Source organism: Rattus rattus, chromosome 3 (assembly GCF_011064425.1).
Source record: "Rattus rattus isolate New Zealand chromosome 3, Rrattus_CSIRO_v1, whole genome shotgun sequence".
NCBI lineage: Eukaryota > Metazoa > Chordata > Mammalia > Rodentia > Muridae > Rattus > Rattus rattus.
The window spans coordinates 203,648,041-203,670,351 of record NC_046156.1 but is presented as its reverse complement, the minus strand read 5'-3'; the positions used below and the strand labels follow the sequence as shown (position 1 = coordinate 203,670,351).

At 46.3% G+C, this 22,311-nt stretch overlaps 1 protein-coding gene across 1 annotated transcript in view; it reads left to right on the top strand.

The window, feature by feature from the left end:
• The first annotated feature begins 7,313 nt into the window (after positions 1-7,313).
• Serinc5 (serine incorporator 5) overlaps positions 7,314-22,311 on the top strand; it is an 89,631-nt gene continuing 74,633 nt past the window's right edge. Inside the window, exon 1 of the mRNA XM_032899033.1 lies at positions 7,314-7,551. Within this exon, the coding sequence (XP_032754924.1) occupies positions 7,492-7,551 (60 nt within the window). The 5' untranslated portion in view covers positions 7,314-7,491. The remainder of the gene's footprint in view (positions 7,552-22,311) is intronic.

Genomic DNA, 22,311 nt, shown 5'->3' with positions numbered 1-22,311 from the left:
GGTCTACACATCCTCCATTCACCTCTCCCTCCACCTCTCCCTCCACCTCTCCCTCCACCTCTCCCTCCCCCCTTTCTTCCTTTATTTCTTGAGACTAGATCTAATGTAACCCACACTGGCTTTCAACCTGAGGGTCACCCTGATCTTCTAGATCTTTCTGCCTCTCTCTAGTGATGGGATTGCAGGGGTGTGGCACAGCGCCTAGTTTACAGGTTTGTTTGTTTGTAGACCCATCTCATCATTTAATTCTGACTGACCTGAGCCTCAAAACTTTGCTACCTAAGTACTGGTATTAAAGGAGAGTCACTATGTCTGACTAGGTCATATCTCTTGATCACTGACAAACAAAAGCCCACCCACCTCTAATGTCTATTATGTTAATTAGCAAAGCTGTTAATGTTACCAGGGATTACCATCCACTGTCAAAGGTTGGAAAACAAGAAAATGGGACATTTGTTAGAGCATAATATTCTATTTGCCAGGTGTTAGGTAAAGTACTAAGCTTCTTCACCCTGTGCAGAGGGAGCCGCTTGCTTGTTTTGATGGCACTGTGCTAGGTCCGTACGGAGCTCTGGCCAGCCCAGGTTGGACTCCCCCCTCAGCCTCCCAAGTGCTGGAACTACAGGTGTGGCCACTTGACCAGGCAGCCTCTGACAGAGGGGAGTAGAAAGGGGGTGGTGTGGTGAGTAGTGGCCCAAGTCCAGTTTAGGGAAGGAAGAGTTACAAAAGGTTGGGTGTTGTAATGTGTCCATGTCAACTCTGCCTGCTAGCTGGCTCTGGTCAGAGTCTGTCCTCCCACAGAGCAGGATCCAAGTTATGCTGATGGTATCATAAAGGAGTGGGCTTTGGTCTATGAGAAGGCCACCTCTGCACCACTGTCTCAGCCTTGTAGTGTCCACGGAGGGTTGGTTCTTCTCCATGCTAAAATTTACAGACATTCAAGTGCCTCATAAAAAAGTTCTATTTGTAGAGATAAGAAGCCGAACTCCGCACTCTTCAACACCGTGACTCCTCTGACCCTAGTGACTTGTGATGTCTGATACGAATGTTTAGAGCCTAACCTGAGTGGCCAGTCTCAAGCAACATAGATGGCACTCGAGCATTTATTCCCTAACAAGACGGTAAAGTGCCCAGTAAGCTTCCACATGGACAGTGCATGAAGTAAGAACTCGTAACTTCCCTCACATAGCAAAATACCCATTCCCTCTCAGGGCATGGTTCTCTCTCTCTGAGAATTTGCTTGCTACATCTATGTCTTTCCTTGTAAAATATTTTAAGATACGTTTTTAATTGTTCGCGGAGTCCGCTGCTTTCTCTTTTCACCTCCCAACAACTCAAGCCACGTTGCCAGGCTTGTGTGGCAGCATAGTTACCCACTGAGCCATCCTCTGGCCATATTTTTAAGGATTGATTGATTGACTGTTGCATGTGTGTACACATGCGTGTGCTTGAGTGTCAGTGTCACTTTCTTTGCTCTGATACATTTTTTCCCTTTTTAAAAATTTTTTTGAGACAGGATTTCTCTGCTTAGCCCTTGTTGCCATGGGACTCAACTTTCTAGACCAGGTTGGCCTTGAACTCAGAGATCTGTCTGCCTCTGTCTTCTGAGTGCTGCGATTAAAGATGTTCGCCACCATGCTCAGCTCTGATCAATTGTCTGTTAACCCCATGCCTTCAGCTCATCACTGTTGCCCCGACGCAGCAGACTTTACGAGTGATCTTTGCACATCCCCGACGCAGCAGACTTTACGTGTGATCTTTGCACATCCTTCCATGGGTGTTTAACTGCCTTTGGTTTACTCACACTTGAGACTATGTTGGTGGTGTTTTATCATTACAGTGTAAGCTTTAGGGGATTAATGGCAAGAAAAGCCAGTGCCGGCTCGGAAAGATGGCTCAGTCAAGCAGAGCACAGGGTTAGCTCTGCCAGAGGACTCAGGATCAGTTCCCAGCACCCACTTGGCAGCTGACAAATTTCTAACTCCAGTTCCAGGGGGTTCAACAGCATTACACAGACACAAATGCAGGTGAAACATGAATGCACATAAAATAAAATAAAATAAAATAATTTAAAAAAAAAAGGAAAAGTCAAGCACATGCTGAGTAGAGAAAGAACTTTATTTTGCTTTGTTTGTTTGTTTGTCTTTGGAGATGGGGTCTTTATGTTGCTCTGGCTGCCCTGGAACTCTCTGTAGACCAGTCTGGTCTTGAACTTATAGAGTTCCTCCTGCCTCTGCCTCCTGAGTGCCCTGACCAAAGGTATGCACCTCGACTGCCAGGCAGCTGTTGGGGTTTTGAAGAGTGAACCAGGGCTTTGCACATGCGAGGCAAGCACTCAAGTGCTGTGCTCTATCGCTGTTAAAGTTTTTGAGGCAGGATCTCACCATAGACCAAGCTGGCCTTATCCTTGTGGTCCTCTTGCTTCAGCCTCCTCAGTGCTTGGGGTGTAGACATGTGCCACCACACCTGGCTCCAGATGTTTTGGAAATTAGTTGATTGAACCTACAGATGCAGAAACTGAAAAAAATGAGGTCTCTTGTGTTTGTATTTCCAAGGAACAGGAGGGAGCTTGAACTCTTAATAAATGCTCTTAAAAAAAAAAAAAGGAATATTAGTGACAGTAGACAGTGGCTTCTTTTGTCAGCCCAGCTTTTCCACACAGGAGGCTTAGTTGTATGTGGCCTGATGCTCCTGAAAGCCATGTTGAAGTCAGACCCACTTTCCTAGTACTGGAGATTGGCTAGAGTCCTAAGTGCCCAGGATCTTGAGGTCTTAATTCAGTCTTATTCTTTCTTCTGGTGTGCTGATGGGTTGGTTCTCTGGCATCTTCTGAGTTAGGGGTAACTGGAACCCAGGCAGGAGGATCGTTATAGGTATTAACTGGTCTTTGGGGCAAGTGATGGACCACCTTGGGATTGTAGATGGTCCATGAAGATGTACTTAAAATGTAAATCACAGCTCTGGGAGATGACTCTTGGGAGTAGTGGCTGTTCTTGTGGAAGACCTAAGTTTGTTTTCCAGCACCCACACTGGGTGGCCCACACCTGACCGCTAGCTCAAAACTGCCTGTAACTGCAGCTTCAGTGCCCTCCTCTGGCCTCTGTGAAAACACGCACACATGCATGCTCACACATGAGAGCGCACACACAGATATGCATGCACATGTACAGAGAGTCACACATACAAATAAAAAGCGTACCTTACACATCATAAAATATTAATGACACCCTGGAGAAAATTCTTCATTCTCCTCTACAAACCCTAATATCTACTTTGAAGACGTAGACAGCCAGATAAATAATTTTTCAGTGCCAACTTCTTGAAGAGTTCTTACAGACTTTGGGCTTAGATCTGTCTTCATCTCCTGGCATTTGTCATCTAGTGCACTAGAAGTGTGTCCTGGCTAGTACAGTGTGTGGCATCCTGTGTACAGAGCGTGCACTGTGACCTAGGTGAATGCCTTGATGAGGGTTACAAAGCCCTTGTCCCCCTGGGCTTTGTTGAGTGGTCATTGTGTTCCCACCCTTGCTTGGAAGGAATCCAGGCCCAGATTTATTCTTTTCAAGACTCTTGAATTATGTGGCAGTATTATCAAACAGCGAGGAAAAGAAAAATCCCTTATTGTTACCCAGAGATAACCACATTTGATATTTAATACATCCAGTCATTTTTTGTTTAATATATGTGATTTTACTTTGCAAAACTGGGTCATTTCAATCATTTTCAGTCTTTAGCTTTGAGCTTTTTCTGTATTGATATATATAATTTTATTTATTCACACACACACACACACACACACACACACACACACACACACACACACACACACCAGTGTTCCAAGGAGCCAACTCTGTTCTTTGACTTTTTCCTGTCTTATTATGTCTGGGGTTGTTTTGGCTATATTAAATTTGAGTTCTGTCATCATCACTAGTATGGGGCACTTTTAGTTTTCCAGTCATTTACCTTTTCTTAGCACATACAATGCAGGTAGAATACAGTGGATGCCTGCATACTATCTCGACTGTACTGTTGATGGAGCTGTGGGCCAGTATAGCCCACAGTGAGCTGATACTGGCAGCTTCTTATCAGGGTTTAGCCACATTCCAGTGCTGAAGAGTAAGTCCCTGCCCCTTTCTCCCCTTTCACAGCAAGGCTGTGAAGAAGGTTGCTAGGTGAGCTGCATACTTGGCATGAAGGAGGCACCCTCACCCCTTTTCCCTTGAGTTTCGTGATAGCTGACCTGGGCTAGCTGACATGGCTATAGGCTGGGTCTTTGTTGGCAGAGCAGAGTGTAGAGAGTGCTCGGAGGCTGGGGAGCTACTGGTAGAGAGGAAATGGAAAATGGGTTCTGACTAATCTCTGAGCTAAAGAGACAGAGTCATGCCCCTGCCCCAGGGCTTGCTCCCTGACCGGTGTTTTCCATGTAAATACTGCCAGTAGATTTCCCACAGATATAGTATCAGCCAGTAGGCTATGAGTCTCATCAACTCCACTCAGGACTTGCCCAAATGTTTTCATGTAATCATCCTTGAAATCCTCAGTGAAGGCAAGGTGATTCACACACACACACACACACACACACACACACACACACACACACACACACACACACACACACAGAGTCTTGCCACGTAGCCCTGGGTGACCCATGTTGTTAGTGTGAATAGGAATGGTTCCCATAGGCTCATATATTTGAATGCTTAGTCAATAGGGGAGTGGCATTCTTTGAAAGGATTAGAAGGATTAGGAGGTTTGGCATTGGAGTACATGTGGCTTTTTTGGAGGAAGTATGTCGCTGGGGCTTGGGTTTGAGGTTTCAGAAGCCCATCCGGGCCCAGTGTTGTCTCAGCCTATGGACCAGGATGTAGCGCTCAACTATTGGTTCAGTACCACACGTGCCACCATCCTCTTAGCCACGATGTCAATGGACCAAGCCTCTGAAACTCTCAGCAAGCCCCTAGTCAAATGCTTTCTTTCCTAAGAGTTTCTGTGGTTATGATGTCTTCACAGCAATAGAACAGTAGCTAAGATAGCCTGTTACTTGCTGTTAAGTCAGACTGGCTATAAACTTGTAGCAATCCTCTTGGCTCTGTTCTTTAGTGCTGGGATGATAGAAATTCTTTTTTTCTTTTCTTTTTTTTTTCCTTTTTCCTCCTAGACAGGATCTTTTTTTTTTTTTTTTTTCCTTTTTCTTTTTTTCAGAGCTGGGGACCGAACCCAGGGCCTTGCGCTTGCTAGGCAAGCGCTCCTACCACTGAGCTAAATCCCCAACCTCCCTAGACCGGATCTTAACTGTAGTTGAGGCTGGCCTGGAACTGTGTATTTGTAGACTAGCTGGCCTTGAACTCACTTCAATCTTCTTGCTTCAGCTTCTCAAATCCTGGAATCATAGGTGGTCACCCCTATACTAAGAAGGGTTCTTACACTAGCTGGTAGGCTTGTAGAAATAGCCGTTATATGCAGTTGCTTTTCCTTCCTGGATCAAGCTGCTTTTGGTATTGAAACCTGTTAAAACCCGCCTAATGCCCTTGCTCCAGAACCTCTTGATCTTATCTCAGAGCTGAGCAGTGATGTCCTACTCACCTAATGACCAGAGCTCCTGTCCCCTCATGTCACCCCAAGGCAGACAGCTTTGCTGGTGAGCTTTCATTTCAGACTGCGGACTGTTTGTCAGCGGAGTTTAGTGTTATGATCGAGTATTGAGAGCAGTATTGGTAAAATTACCAAACTAGGCCACTGTGATTGTCTTCAAATACTAGGCTTTCTAACTGGTCAAAAGTGACCCTCTGCAGCCCTAGTAAAAGAGCATTATAAAACCTTTCCTACAGGTTTAGTTTGTATATTAATGATTATTTTATCTTCTTTTTTTTTTTTTTTTCCGGAGCTGGGGACTGAACCCGGGGCCTTGTGCTTGCTAGGCAAGCGCTCTACCACTGAGCTAACTCCCCAACCCTATTTTATCTTCTTAAGAATGATAATTTTAAAAGATTTTTACAGTGGAACCTGCAAGTCAGTGTAGTAGTCAGCGTATGCATAGGAAATTCACTCAGTGGTTTAGTCTGCTTATATAAACCATCTGTCTGCATTTAAGGGAGGAGGCTTTTGCTCTTGGCCTTTCTTCTGTAGTTTGCCTTGAGATTGAAGTTGCTGAAGTGTTCGGAAAGCTACTGCTGTGGAAAAACTTACTAGGATTGGGCTTGCATCACAGAGAAGTTTTGAAGCACTGTGGGTTGAAAGTCGTGTTCCAGGGCGAAGAAGTGATTAGATAGCATTCTTTGCTCCTCACGAAACCATGTCTAGTCAAAAGAAAAGTGGGACAGGCTCTTACAACCTCGAGCTGTGTTGGTGAGAAGATGAGGCTTCGAAGGAGAACTTCTGTTTACACAACATGTTTATAGACTGACTAATTACATTTTGAAACAAAGCTTGTAGAGTCTTTGTGGAATTTCCCCCCAGCTTTTGTTCTTGGACTCAGTTCTGTAATGGAGGGCTGGCTCTCCGGTTAGCTCTGATCTTGGTCACAGGAACCCAGGAGGAATTTGGTCTTTTGTTCCTAACTTCATGCTCTGTAACCATAGTAATGAAGCTTGTCTGACTTGGGTTCTGTATCCATGGCTTTGCTAGTACTGTGTAAGGACCCTGGGGTACTTTTGGCTCCTCCACTGGCCTGCGGTTATGGTTTTAGGCTGACAGAATTCTTAAAGCAGTTTGTCTGCTGGTGAGCTTCCCTGGATGTCCTGGACAATGTACATGGAAGGCTTCTCCGCTTATCCACTCAGCCACACCTTGTGCATCAGTGCCTGGCCTTAGGGTGACGTCCCTGCTACCGCAGCTCCTGGAGGGTGATATACCTCAGCTTTGGGGCCCCGCTCTCTGGGGAAGAAGAGGAGGGTGGTGTAGGGTATCGGAGTAGGGGATCTACTGATAGGAACATGAAGAGTAAATTGGTCTACGTGAGTGGGCAGGAGGGACTCCATGTGGCCCTGCAGTTGTGTGCAGTATCTACATACTCAGAACGTGTTTCCCATAAGTAGGGCCACACTGTTTGCTTTGTCTCAACCTTGCCCAAGAGTATTTTATCTAAAAAATTAAAGGAAGGCAGACAGGCAGGCAGGCAGGCAGGCAGGTAGGGAGGGAGGGAGGCAGGCAGGCAGGCAGGCAGGGAGGCAGGAAGGAAGGAAGGAAGGCTCACCTGGTAAAGGTGCTGGCAGCCAAGCCAGGTGACCTGAGATCATTTCCTGGTGCCTGTTTGGTTGGAGGAGAGAACTGACTCCACAGGGTATCCTCCGCATGCATGTTGCTTCCCCATTCCCATAACATAAACATCTAGTTCTTTTGGACATTTGTTGCCATCTACATAGTCACTGTCAGGGTTCTAGAGCAGAGTTTGGGGCATGCAGCATAATCTGACAGACTCTTCCTCACCGGGAAACAGAATTGACCATGGAGGCACAAGTGGGGTCTGCAATGTAGAGGACACAAGCCAGGAGCATGTTGGGATGGGATGCTAGCACACAGTGGCTTGTGGGGGCGAGGCACCACAGGAAGCAGGTACTGAGTGGTGAAGACAGGGAGGTGGGAAGTGCAGAGTATCACCCTGCCTAAGAGCAAAGGCCGCTGATCTTTCTCCTGTCTTCTTTCTGAGTAGTTGCCCTACACTAGGGTCTGGGGCGGTGGGTCTGCAGCAAAGAGCACTTACTCTCCAAAGGTCCTGAGCTCGGCTCCCAGCACTGCGTCAGCTGCCTTATGGGCGCTCCAGGGAGATCTGACAGGCCTCTGTGCCTGCACACAAAGACAAGTGCTCCACCCACCTTTTTCATTAACAGAAAGAATCTTTTCTATTAGTTTGTGATTCTAAATGTTAGGTTGCTTGATACATATGTATAGTGATGTCTCTGATATCATTCTTCATACTGCTCATTTATGTCCCTTCTCGGCTTTATTAATCCAGCTAGGGCATTTATTGGTTTTATTTACTGCCACCATCACCACCACCACCACCACCACCATCCCCACCTCCACCCCTATTCCCACCCCCCACCCCCATCACCATCTCCATCACCACCACCACCACCATCCCCATCCCCACCCCAACCCCTATTCCCACCCCCCATCCCCATCACCATCTCCATTACCACCACCACCACCATCATCCCCACCCCCATCCCCATCCCCATCACCACCACCACCATCACCATCCCGGTGCTGGAGATGAAACCCAGGGCCCTGCATATGCGAGACAAGTCTTCCACCATTAACCATTATAGTCCTTGTCCTTGTTTATTTGAGACAGGCTTTTTTTTTCTCTCTCTTTTTGCTCTATATACCTCGGGTTGGTCTAGAAACATAAAATTAGTAGATTTATTGATACGATAACCCAAAGTTCTCAAAGCCTTCAAAATGAAGGAGTTTAATTATTTTTAACATTTATTTATGCATGTGTGTGGGGCACCTCTATGAAGGTGCGTGTGTGGGGTCAGAGGACAGGTCGCAGGAATCAGTTCTTCCAAAACTCAGGCTGCCCTTCTGCGGCAGGCCCCGCCCTTCTGTGGCAGGCCCCGCCCTTCTGTGGCCTTCTGTGGCAGGCCCCGCCCTTCTGTGGCAGGCCCCTGCCCTTCTGTGGCTGGCCCCTGCCCTTCTGTGGCCTTCTGTGGCAGGCCCCTGCCCTTCTGTGGCTGGCCCCTGCCCTTCTGTGGCCTTCTGTGGCTGGCCCCTGCCCTTCTGTGGCCTTCTGTGGCAGGCCCCGCTCTTCTGTGGCAGGCCCCTTCGTTTGTTGGGCTGGCCCTGAATGTTTAAGTGAGGTGTCCGCCTCTGTCTCCCGATATTAGGGTCTCTGGGTCACCTGCCTGGCCCTGGCTTTATTACTCTTGTGGAAGATGAGGCTTTTCTGCTTTTCGTTGTCAGCTTTCATTTCCCGTTTTTTTTCTTCAATTTTGAGATAAGGCCTTGCCGCCCTATCTGAGACTCAATTCTTTCGTGTTAGCCTCCCAGGAGGCAGCATTGCAGGTGTGCACTGCCACGCCTGCTGCAGCCGTTCACGCTCCTTTCCTAACTACCACGTTGCTAGTTCTTGTTCTCACCTTCAGCCTAATTTGCCTCTTGACTTTGTAAGGTGGGGGCTGAGGCTATTATTTTCTCAAATAAGCATTTCAGACTGTATCAGTGCACTCCGTTTGATAAAACTGTATTTTCATTATCATTCAGTGCGAAGTATTTTTCTAAATTCTTTCATAATTTCTTCTTTGAACTCCTGGTTATTTAGAGAATGTATTTTTAATTTCTGGTTATTTGGAAATTTTCCAGGGGCATTTTTGCTACTGATTTTTAATTAATCGCATGATGCTTATAGAATATATTCTGTATCTGTGTATTCTTTTTATGTGTGTGTGCGTGTGTGTGTGTGCGTGCGTGTGTGTGTGTTACCATTGGATCTAATCCAGGACTTTAATGCATTTTAGGCAGATGCCACGTAGCCTTACCCATAACTCCTTCAGTATTTCCCTTAAATTTGTAATCTCATGACCGGGAATGGGACATAGGTTGGTGAATGTTGTATGTTCTCTTGAAAACATACGTTATATAGTCATTCAGTGTTCTCCTTTGTGGATAATGTTGCTCAAATTTCCATCTTTCTAGAATTTTGTTTTGCTTTTCATTTTCCTTTTTTGTCTAGTTCTATTAATTATTGGGAAAATGGTGTTAAAATATCCAAATATGAGTCTTTCTATCATTCTTTTTTTTCTTAATTTTTTTTGAAGCTTCATTAGACGTGTGCACATTCAGAACTATATCCCTTTAATAAATTGATCTCTTTGTTGTTGTTTTGTTTGTGTTTTTTGGTTTTCTCAAGATAGGGTTTCTTTATTTAGTCTTGGCTGTCTTGGAGCTCATTCTGTAGACCAGGCTGGCCTCCAACACAGAGATCCACTTGCTTCTGTCTCTGTAGTAGGATTAAAGGCGTGAGCCACCACCACCTGGCTGAACTGACCCTTTTGTCTCTGGTAATCCTCTGTCTTGAAGCTTTCGTTTGGTATTTATGGCCACACCATTCCCTTGACATGCGTCTCATTCTCTTTATTATTGTGTGGCCCTTACAGACATCACATAGTCAGATTTTGCTTTTGACCTACACTGTTAGTCTTTACCTCTGTGTGAGGATATAGATCAATACATTGTATGATTTGAGAATTTGGAAATAATCTACTATGAAAATCAAGTCTGAGCCAGCAAAAGTATCTTTATTCAAAAAGCATATATATTAGGGAGACCACTGGTCTTGGGATCCAAAGCATGTCAGTGGGGTGGGGGTGGGGGTGGGGGGAAGGATGGGATGGACAGAACTACCTTCTAAGACAGAAAATCACGGGGTTGGGGATTTAGCTCAGTGGTAGAGCTCTTGCCTTAGCAAGCACAAGGCCCTGGGTTCGGTACCCAGCTCCGAAAAAAAAGAAAAGAAAAAAAAAAAAAAAAAGACAGAAAATCACAGACTAGGAGGGGTGAGGGGTGTCCAATCAAGTTCACACATACACTGGGTACCTCACACGTGATATTTCACATGGCTTTCTTTATCCTGGGTGGCTTCCTTGAGGGGCATGGGCATGTTGGAAGAGCCCCCAGCTGAGAGTTAACCAGTGACACAAAGGACAGCATATTGATATTTTGGTCTAGGCTCATCTGAGACACCTGGGGCCAGAAGCCATTTCTGGTAATTCAGCTGTTCTTAGAACGTAGCCATGGAGGCTGTATACAAAATAAGGTGGAGTCCCTGTTTCTAAGGAGGCCCCAGCAACATTTACTCTAAAAATTCATATTCTTGGAGCTTAGAGCTATGAATTCTTCATGTTTATATATACATGTGTGCATGTACATGTGTGCATATGCATGTGTTCATGTGTGTAAGTTGGAGAACGACCTGCTAGTTTTGCTTTTCTTCCACTGTGTGGATTCCAAGATGGCGCATGCGAGTGATTGGTACAGTGAGCTTTAGGTTGTCGGTCAGGGGCCAGGGTCTAATGATTGAAGCCCGGTCTCATAAATTGGTCCTAAATATGGATTTAAAAGTTGCTTTCTTTAGGTCTTGGTTTTATTCCTGCAAGCAGCTTGAGTAAGATGCTTAAGAAGAACCAGACAATTCCTTCCCAGGCAGCCAGAAGCAAGAGCTGAATTTTCCCACTCTCAGGCTCAAACCTTGTTTGATGGCTCGTATGTGACTGATTGTGAACCCTCTCACTGGTAGACCAAGTCCAGCCACTCACCCAGAAACAAAAGCAGCAAAAGAAATGAATGCTAGAGGAAAGCAGTCTACTGAGAGAGCCACCCTGGGAAGGATGCTGGGATCCAGCCCTACCTTCCTGCCTTTGAGAAACTAATACAGAGCTCTAGGGTCCTGTGGGGAAGAAGCAGGAGAGCCTGGGAGGAGCTGGCACAGTCAAGCCCTCTTGCTCTGGTTGTAGTTTGCTTCAGTACAGCAGTAGGAGTTTAGTGCCGACTGGCTGAGTGCTGGTTGCTGTCTACAGGTAAATTCAGTTCCCATCTCTGGAGACTTGTCTGTTTAGACCTGTGCTCCTGGAATCCAAGGTGACTGCATGAGGGCAGATTCTGCTGGTCTGGAACAAGGCATTGTAAAGTAGGCAGTTAGCAATCTCTTGTCTGTGATGTCCCTGCAGATCCTGAAAACACCTTAGTTAGTCATGTATTGATTGGTTTAGTCTTGAAGAGGGAGAAGTTCCTTCCATCTGTAGAGGAATATTCCAAGTGATCCACACATCTACCCCCAGATAGTGTGCAGACTTTAAGGTGCAAAGCGAGGCAGGTATAAAATGTGGGAGGCATAGTAAGCTCTTACCCTGCTTTCAGTCACCCATTGGGCATCTATCTACAGGCCTAAGTGAGGGGTCAGTGACTTTTAGTAAAAACAGCCTCTGGGGGATATTTTCCATGCCGGGATAACTACCAAGGCACACAGCTTTATACCATCCTGAAGCAAGCTCTCTTCTACCGAGCTGCATGTTAGCCTACCTGCCTGACTCTTAAAACGATAAAGTAATGTTACATGGAAATTAATTTTGAAACAGTGCTCAGGTGACTGGAGACATGGTTCAGGGCTTAAGAGCAAACCCTGCCTGTACTTTGTGTTGTTTTTCATTCTAGATTACAATAAATCAGACTGTACTCCATCCTGTTACAGTTTCATCTCATAAGATTAAGTATTTTTACATAGTAAGAATTCTTAAAAAGTAAACCCTTAGGAAGGGGAGGAAACACTTGCACACCATGTGAGTGCTAAAGTTCTGATTCCCAGAACTTTATAGAGAGCTGGGTGGGCATGGTAGCGATCCGTAGCCCAGCCTTGAAGGCAGAGACAGAGATGCACAGGGAAGCTGGCGCACTGGATTAGCCAGTTAGGGCTTTGGGTGTAATTGAGAGACCCCGCCTGCCTCAGTGAATAAAGTGAGAGGTGATCATGGCGGATAAGACATCAGCTTTCAGCCTCCACCCACATGCACGCACATACTACCCACATGCACACACACACACACACACACACACACACACACACACACACACACACAGAGGCACATACGCACACACACACACAGGCACATACGCACATACGCACACACACACACACACACAGGCACACACGCACATACGCACGCGCACACACACACATACACACACACAGGCACATACACACACACACACACACACATTGACTTAATAAAATGAACATTATTTCACTGTCGGACAGTATTATAAAAGGTCATAAGTAGTATCTCTTACTCCAGACTTAGAGCCCTGGGACAGTGCATCAGACAAGGTGCACAGTGCACTGTGCACTCATACAAGGATCGCTGCGAGGAAAGCCACAGCCTCCTGGGAACAATCCATACAGGCCCAACACTTGGCACCTTCTCATTAGCACAGAAAGCGTGAGGTCAATGACGGCTCAGCAGTTGGAAGCGCTGTCTGCTTCCCACAGGACCTGGTTTCAGTTCTGAGGACCCACATGGTGGCTCACAGTCACGTGCAGCCTCAGTTCCCAAGTGGTACACAGATATACATGCAGGAAAAATACATCTCTACACATCTGTTTTAAAATATACTCATTTTAAAAAGGAACCTGGTGAACATAGTGTTAAATCACCATTTTACAGATCGAAGGTTGCTAAGAACACCTAAGACTATGGTAAATTTGTCACTTCACTTTGAAAAAGACAGTGTGCTTGTAGAGGTAGGTGTTGGGAGTTACAGCCGTGGGCTGCTGTGGAGTTGGGGGAGGAGGGGCATCTGCCATTGGGTGGGGGCTAGTGCCCAGGTCCGCTCTGGTGTGATTCAACACCATTTGAATTGTGTACATCTTGGGGTTGGGGATTTAGCTCAGCGGTAGAGCGCTTGCCTAGCGAGCGCAAGGCCCTGGGTTCGGTCCCCAGCTCCGGAAAAAAAAAAAAAAAAAAGAATTGTGTACATCCTGAGTATGATTGTACAGCTGGTGTCTGGCATCTCAGAGAGAAAACTGAACTTCCTGTTGCGCTCTAATAACCCCTAACTCATAAACCCTGTTGGGACTTGGTGAACTTTCAAAGTAAGTGTGGGGTGAAAAGCCTAGAGGCTCTGGACTTGCAGCTTTCTTCTGTGGAGATGTGAGGTCTGACTAGGCAGGGAGCCCCAGACATTCAGCTTCTTAGGGATGCTCTCAAGTCACACTTCTGTTCATCTGGGAGGTCTGGGGTTGCTCTAGCAGGCTCCTTTGGAGCTACTCCCAGAAAGTTGGTGCTGTAAGGCTCTGGCCCTCTGACCCGTCTTGTGCTGCTTTCTTTAACTGTCCTAAGCAAACAGCTCCAGAGGGGCTGTTTCAGTCTGGAGTCAGCGTTTCTTCATTGCCAGTAACCTCTGGCTCAATCCTTCTTTCTGCTAGCTGCCCAGGACTGAAAACCTTGGCTGTGTCCTGCAGAAGGGACGTGGTCCTAACCATGTAATAGAGTCATAAGGGGTGGCATGGTAGATGTCAATGTAAAAACACAAGCTTTCATTTTAAGGAGAATAAGAGAGTTTATTCTGCAGTCATTCTGAGTGACCATGGCCCCGGGATGTAGGTTACCCCATGGGGTGGTTTGAATGAGAATCTCCCTCCCATCTCCAGATTCATATGTTTGAACACTTGGTTTCAGCTTAGTGGAATTGTTTGGGAAGGATTAGGAGGTGTGGCCTTGTTGGAAGCGGTATGACCTTATTGGAGGAGGTGTGTCACTGGGGTGGGCTTTGAGATTTCCAATGTCTATGTCAATGCAGTCCTTCCCTCCCTGCCTGAAGCATGAGCATCCTGTGAGCGCTCAACTACAGCTTCAGTGCCATGCTAGCTAGTGTGCCTGCCACCAGGTTCCCTACCATCGTCACAGTGGACTAGCCCTCTGAGAGTGTAAGCAAGCCCCCAGTTAGACACCTTCTTTAAAGGGAACCTTGCTCATAATGTCTCCTCACAGCAACAGGAGAGTGACTTAGATACTACACGGACCTCATTGCGGCCCGGGAGCAGCTTCATAGTTTCATAGCAGAAAGTCATAAATCAGGAAGGGGGCTCCAGCGAGATGGGGGAGCTTTCTTTAGACCTCAGATGTTATCTGATGACATTTTTAGCTTTTAGGTGTGGACACTGGGGCTCTGCTAAATTATCGTCATTCACTGGATGTAGTTCAGATCGGACACCGAAGTGGGCGAGCAATGGCTGCTGGTAGCTAAAATTACCCAGGATGAAGTAACTGGGCCTCTGGACCGTGAGCTTGCAGCCTCTCCATCCATCACTGCAGTTGTAAACAGTCTCTGCAAACAGAGCTTCTTTCCAGGAGTTTTCCTTCATAGTCTCCAACTCTTACGTCACAGCAGCTTCCCGTTTGGCCATTTGTCCTGCTGTCTGAATACTTTCAGTATCCACCTCACCCACAGACAATGTGGGCACACACCAACGAGGAGTGTGCTCTGGGCCGAGAGGCTACTCAGAAACCCATTACTGCCCAGGTCCTGGTGGGAGGCTGCCTGAACCTCCAGGTGCTGGGATGCTTAGCACTGTTCACGGGGGAGTCTGGGAGGCCACAGGTCTTCTGGAGCCAGGAAGGCAGTAGCCCTTCTCCAGGAACTAAGGGGCAAATGGGTTCCCAGCAGGGTCTCTTTCAAGGACAGCATTGCCCAGCGGTGGCTTGCTGTAAGGACACTTCCTGCTTGCACTGCACCAGTGTCCAGCATTAAGTACACAGTACATCTTGAGAACCAGTCCTGGGTATCGGGCTCTTTTCAAAGCAACGCAGCAAAGTTCATGGCTACCAATCTTAAACTTAGTCTTGTGGTTTAAATCTTGAATTGGCCTTTTTTTTCCTGTGCTGTATTTTTCTGTAATAATTGTGGATTAGACTTTTTGTCCTCTTACACTGCCTTTTAAACTCCTAAGAAATTCCTTATCTTGTTATTGTTCCTCAAAATTCTACACTGCATGTGGATCACAAGATTTCACAGAAAACAGTCTTTAAAAATACTTGTGTACTGTGAGATGTACTTTGGGAATGTGGCAGATTGCTGAGTAAGAGAAATTAGGCCACTTCAGCAGCGCTGGCTGACCAATGAGGGACTTTATGCAAATCATTTTGCCCAGCAGCGGCTTCTGGCTGGAGGCTTTGAAAAGCAGGAGGCAGTAAATTATTTCCTTATGGTGATGGGGTGGAGGGTGGGGAAGAGCTGCTGCCCTTGGAAGTTTCTTGCAAGCAAGCGATCCAGTCTCAAACCATTCTTACCCCAGGGGTGATGTGGCAGAGAGTGGATTTCTTGAAGTGCGCACTGCTCTTCCTCAGTCCTTCCTGTGTGGCTGTAGCATGCTCCCACGTGGAAAAAAAAAGTCTTTCTCTCCCACTCACCGTTCTTCCAATCTCCTGCCTCTTTTCTTTTTCTTTTCGAAGTGTTTGGGAGAAAGAAAATTAGCAACTTGCATACAAAATCTAGAGCTCCTCATGTTAAAAAAAAAAGTGTGTGTGTGTGTGTGTGTGTGTGTGTGTGTGTGTGTGTGTGTGTATGTATGTGTATTCTAAGGTAGGTACAGTTGTTCAGTCCTATAATCTCAATCCTCAGGAGGCAGAGTCAGAAAGAGGAAGGTTTCTACAAGTTCACACAGCTGGGTCCTACCCAGTGAGTTCCAGCTAGCCAGGTGTCCCAGCCAACAGCAGAACCCCACAGAGCACCCCCACAGAGGCTGAAAGACCAAGGTCCTAACTGGTCTCAAGGACAGTCCTCCATATGTACACCCCCGACCCCCTCTTGAGATTTGTAGCGTGTGGTATCTGTACAATACACAACATGATGGACTGTAGATAGCCTGCGAGGTACTGATAAGAGACATTGAAGGTAGGCCATGAGGTCATTTTGTGAATTGAGACACCAGACAGGAGCTTCATCAGTCAGGACCTTGCTGGGGGAAGGGTGCAGGCTTTTTGGCTGATTCAGGTCTGTCTGTCTTAGTTCCTTCCAAAACTATTTTATGTGTATAATTGTTCTGCCTGTCTATGCATCAGGTACATGTCCTAGAGATCAAAAGAGAGTTTTGGATCCCCTGGAACTGGAGTTGTAAGCGCCCAGCTAGGTTCTGGGAATTGAACCTTGATCCCCTATAAGAGCCTCAAGAACTCTAAATCTCAGAGCCACCTCTCCATTCTGTGCAGCTCTTTGTCATGGAGGAGGCCTGTGCCTAGCTGCTGTTTAGAATGCCTGATGACTTGGTTCTTGTGGGCTATTGGCTCTTACCTTTCCTCCTGGCCCGGGGAACATGGTACTGCTCAGGTAAAGGGTCCAGGCCTTTGGGCTTATTGATCTCTTCCTACAGCTCAGCTCTGTAGACCAGTCTTGCCCTGTTCTAGTCCTGTGCAGCTGTAAGCTTAAAGGGCAAAAGTAAGCAAGGCGGACTCAAACCTTGACTTGCTTATGTGTGTAAGGACACAAGGTCGTGCTTTAGGGGTAGCTTGCTAAACCTGAAGGACAGCATGTTCAACACAAGAAAGATGTAAAAGAACAAGTCTGACTCCATTCAAACGAAGTACCTGAAGTAGTTAAAGCACAGAACAACAGAAAGAAGGATTCTAAAAGTCGTGGGGCAGGAAGCAAAAGGAGGAGCCTGTCCTGCGTTGAGTAAGTATAGAGTTTAGGGTTACAGGTACACCCTAAAGAGCTCGTGACTGCCCTTAATGCTGATGCACTGAAGCATAAATATGGCTAAGGTGTACACTCAGGGTTTTCACACACTTGAAAAACTGAGGTGAATTTTGGTGTGTAGAGAGGAAGAGATGGATAAGTACAGTGTTAAGTAAGATTCCTTTCCTCCTTTGGGGGAAGGGAGTGAGAGAACAGACCATGATGGGTCCATATGTTTGTGGTTGTCATGTGTTTATTTCTAGTACATGTTTGTGCAAGCTCAAACATTTCCGGGAGGTGTCTGGCAGCAGTGGTCACTACAGAGGATCAGCACAGGAGGTCGGAGGGCAGGTGGTCATGTCTGGACCTTAGGTCGTCATTTGACAATTTGCTATGCTCTCTAGGTTCATCTTGAACATGCATTGGTTGTTTTTTAAAATTTTCAAATCCTGTCTCAGCAAAGCCACATGAGTAAAATTTGGCATCTTCTATAATTGCATTTCTCGGGACTGCTTTTGATACTGATATTGCTACCCCTGGCCTTGGAGAGTCTGAGTGCAGGAGGTGGTGGTGCATGAGGCACTGAGAAAGTGGGTGTAGCCATACAGGGTTAACCCACTTTTGTTTAGGACAGAGAGGCAGATGTCTGGGTGCACAGCTGGTCTGACTGAGTGCTGGTTCTTATCTTCGCGCCCACAATTTACATATGTAAATGAGGGTTTTTCTGAGGTTCCGAGGTGCAAATAGAACTACAAAAAAGGAGTGTACCCCCATCGCAGTGGGTGTTAAGATGATAACTAAGCTATCAGGTCTCCTTGTCTGGATTCCAGCCGGGCTGTGGATTATTAACAAGTATTCCCTGGGTTGTTTTGGTGTAGGATTAAAAAAACAGGCTTGGGAGCTCCAGCGCTAGGACGGAGCCACTTCAGCCGTGTGCTCTGAAGAAAACTAAATGTTGAAAGACCCATAAAGCACATAAAACACTTTATGTAAACTTTATAAAGCATTTTACAGCAGGCTTATGACTTCAGGGGCTTCAGGAACATGAAGCACTTTCAGCCCCCAAAGTGTTAGGAGTTTGCCTTGGGGGGCACTTTGTTCCTGCTTAAACTAACAGGTGCTGAGAAACTCTCCTTCTTAAAGTGCAGTTGGACAAACGCCCGACTTCCACGTCACTCTTGAGCAGAAATATCCAACCAAAATCACTTAAGCTTTTGTTATTGAATTGTTGATGGGTGTGTGTGTGTGTGTGTGTGTGTGTGTGTGTGTGTGTGTGTGTGTTTGCGTGTGTTTGCGAGCGCGAGAGTGGACCCTGTGTGTGAGAGTACATGCTAGGGTACACATGTGCAGGTAGGAAAACAGCTTTTCGGAGTGAGTTCTTGCTTTCTACTGTGGATTTGGGGACCTGGAATGCAGGTCAGCAGGCTTGCAGAACACACATTTTTTTCTCTGCTGATCCATTTTGCTGGCCCCAAACCAAATGTTTTTTGGAAACAACCATTGTTTGAAAGTGTAAAAAATATTTTTTAATCCTAAAAGGATGACAATAGATTAGGTTTTAATTTTTAAAGATGTGGTGACAGAGGTGGCTAGAGAGGTGACTCAGTGGTTAAGACTGCTTTTTGGTCTTCCAGAGGACCAGAGTTCAGTTCTGGTTACCAACATTCAGGTTAGGCAGCTCAGAACCAACTGTAACTCCAGCTGTGGGGCACTGGACGCTCTTTGGCTTCCTGGAGAACTGCACATATGTGCATATACATTGCCATAGACGACACAGACAAACATGCACAAAAGTAATAAATATTTAATGAAAAATGTAAACTTTAATAATTTTTATATGTGTTTTGCTTGTGTATGCCTGTGCATGTCTGATATGCTTGGGGGTCAGAAGAAGGTATCAGATCCCCTGGAACTGGAGTTGTAGGCAACTATGAGCCACCAGATGGGTACTGGGAATCGAACCCAGATCCTTGGCAAGAGTAACGAGTAATGTTCTTGCTGAGCCGTCACTCCAGGCCCAGGAGCTTATACCCCACCCAAATTATGACTGACTTTCTGCTAGACTTGTTTGAAAAGCCTGCCGTCATGGTCTCAGCGTTGTCTGTCCTTCTGAATGCTTCTCTTGCCTAGTTTAGCCTTCCTGCTCAAGCCTACGTTAATACCTTCATGAAACTCCAACTCCCAACATTTGTTTCTTGAGAAACTGATCTCAGAGCCTAGGCTGACCTTGAGTTAACTGGACAGTGTAGTTGTTGATAACTTTGAACTTGTGATCCTCCTCCCTCCCTGTCCCAGGTGCTTGGATATGAATACACCACCATGCTCAATTAAAAGTTATCATAATTTTTAAGACGCTTTGCTGGGAGCCTGTGAAGGTTGCTCAGTAGGCAAGAAAGAGCTGCCAACCAGACAACTCGATCCTCAGATCCCACTGGTAGAGGAGAGAACTGACTTTCAAAAGGGTCCTTGTTACCTCTACACAAGTACATGGCCCCTGGCATAATATAAAACAATATATAAATTATAAATTATGCAACAACTTAGTTAATAAAAATAAAACATAATAAACACAATTAATTTAGAAAGTGCCCATTAAGAAGTTATGTTGAGATGGTGTTTATATATCATGTTCAATGTTTTTGCTTTGGAACAGTGGAGCCCTGCAGTCATCACCATACTCTGAACTTCTACATCTTAGTTACTAAGTTACTTAGTTCCCTCCCAGCCCACTCAGTCCTGGCAGCCATTAAGCCACCTGCTGTCTTTATAGCTTCCTCTGTTCTCTGTCCCTTTTGTGTGAAGGGGACTGTACTGGCTGGTTTTGTGTGTTAACTTGACACAAGCTGGAGTTATCACAGAGAAAGGAGCCTCCCTTGAGGAAATGCCTCCATGAGACCCAGCTATAAGGCATTTTCTCAATTAGTGATCAAGGAGGGAAGACCCAGCCCATTGTGGGTGGTGCCATCCCTGGGCTGGTGGTCCTGGGTTCTATAAGAGAGCAAGCTGAGCAAGCCAGGGGAAGCAAGCCAGTAAGTAACATCCCTCCATGGGCTCTGCATCAGCTCCTGCTTCCTGACCTGCTTGAGTTTCAGTCCTGACTTCCTTTGGGGATGAACAGCAATGTGGAAGTGTAAGCTGAATAAATCCTTTCCTCCCCAACTTGCTCCTTGGTCATGATGTTTGTGCAGGGATAGAAACCCCCGACTAAGACAGCGACCATCTCACATGTGGACTTTGTCAGTGCTGTCTCACATTGTGTTTTCAGGGTTTGTGTTGCTGTCTGCATTCCCTCATTTCTTTCTATGAAGAATACCGTGTCTGTCCATCTGTCATTTGGAGATCTTTCCATTTATTTCCACTGTTGCTTACTGTTTGAGGCTGGGTTTCATTCTGTAGTTCACGCTGGCCTGCAGCTTTCTACTTACAGAGCAGGGGAGTAAACCTCAAAGTTGATGCCAGAATGTGCTACATAGATTGCAAGTCTTGTATGCTTCCGCCTCTAATCTGCTGGGGTGACACGTGTGCCACCACAACTGGCTGCGTCTTGATTGTTGTAAATAATGCTGTTTTCAATATTTTTCCTACAAGTTTTTGTACAAATGTGCGCTTATTTCTTTCAAGTCCATATTTAGGAGCAGAAATGCTGACTCATTAAATTTAACCCTTTGGGAACCATCAAGCTGGAGAGAGGTTGCTGTTTCTCATGCCTCGCTACCAGTGTCCTAGGGCTCTAACTTAACTTCTACAGGAAGCTGTGTGCCGGTGAATAGGTAGGGCACCCCAGTGGTATGAACTGGAACTGGTATCTTCCTTTGGCTTTAATTGTCTTCTTACTAGAAGCCCTGCGCTGGGATGAGCGGCTGTGCTGGACTATTCTAAGCTCACGACGAATGACTTTATAACAGGAGTGTGGGTACCGGAAGTGTTGTACCATGGGCTGGTTCCCTGGGTGACTTCCCAGAGTAGAATAAAGAATTGAAACCTAGGGAGTACAGAAATAAAGACTCAGGAGAGGGGAAGACGGGTGGATAGTGAAGCAGAAAGCTCCATGTTGTCAAGGCAGGATTGCCAGAGCTGCTAGACCATGTTGCAGTCCTGAGCTGGCCTTTTATGGGGCCCCTGGACTCTTGACTCTGATCCTCCAGTTTTTCTTAATCGTCTTCTCTCCTCTCTTACTTCATCTCGTAGCTGGCCCACATGGGCCTTGGCCCAGGGAGATAATGAGGGCAAGGGAGCTGGCTCACCAGTGCAGAGTGGGGGTGTTCTCTCTCTCTCCAGTCCAGCCGCTGTGTGGGGAGGTGGTCCTGGGTTGTCCTGTGCAAGTCCTGAGATAAGCCAGTAAGCAGCATTCCTCCATGGCCTCTGTTTTAATGACTGCTGCCCCGATTGCCTATTCCCTGCCTAGTGGCTCAGAGCAGGCACTAAGCACGGCCAGAAGAGTGACCTTAAAGCAGCCTGGCTGCAGTCTGGCTAGACAACACTGCAGAGAATGCCAGTCTGTTGTGAGCATGCTCAGACCATCAGGGGTTGGCTACTGGGCTGCACATTGTATAGACAGCCGATCCTAAGGAGGGAGAACTAACACTGGAGAACTTATATTTTAGCTGCTTTTGCTTTAAAATGGAAGATTTCACGTCTTCCTAGCTATCTAGATATGAGTCTTAGATTGGTCGACCTGGTAAGACCCACCCCTTTCCCTTTAAGCACCGTGAAAAGCACTTCCCTGCCTCCATTCATTCACAACCTATGTGTCGCTAACCTGTCACTGTCGTTCCCTGCACAGCACTGATGACTCAGAATGGTGAGCGTCTTTTCATGAGCTTATTGGCCACCCCTACCTTGTCTTGAGCAGTGCCGGATTGGATCCTTCCCCTGGGTCTGAGTTTCCGGAGATCGTCACATATTTCGGATTCCAGGGATGTCCTTCTGAGGTGCCAGAGCTGCGAATACTTTGTTTTGTGAGTTGTCTTTTTTGACAGAAAAAGTCACTTTTGACTGTGCTGAAGATCTCTTACCTAAATTCCTTTAGATAAAATATTAAAAGCCCAAATAAGGGACTAAGGCTTGCCCTCTCTTAGTACTCACAGCACTGTAAATCCTACATGTACTCCTTACAGTGAACTTTTGTGCACTCAGTGTCCCATG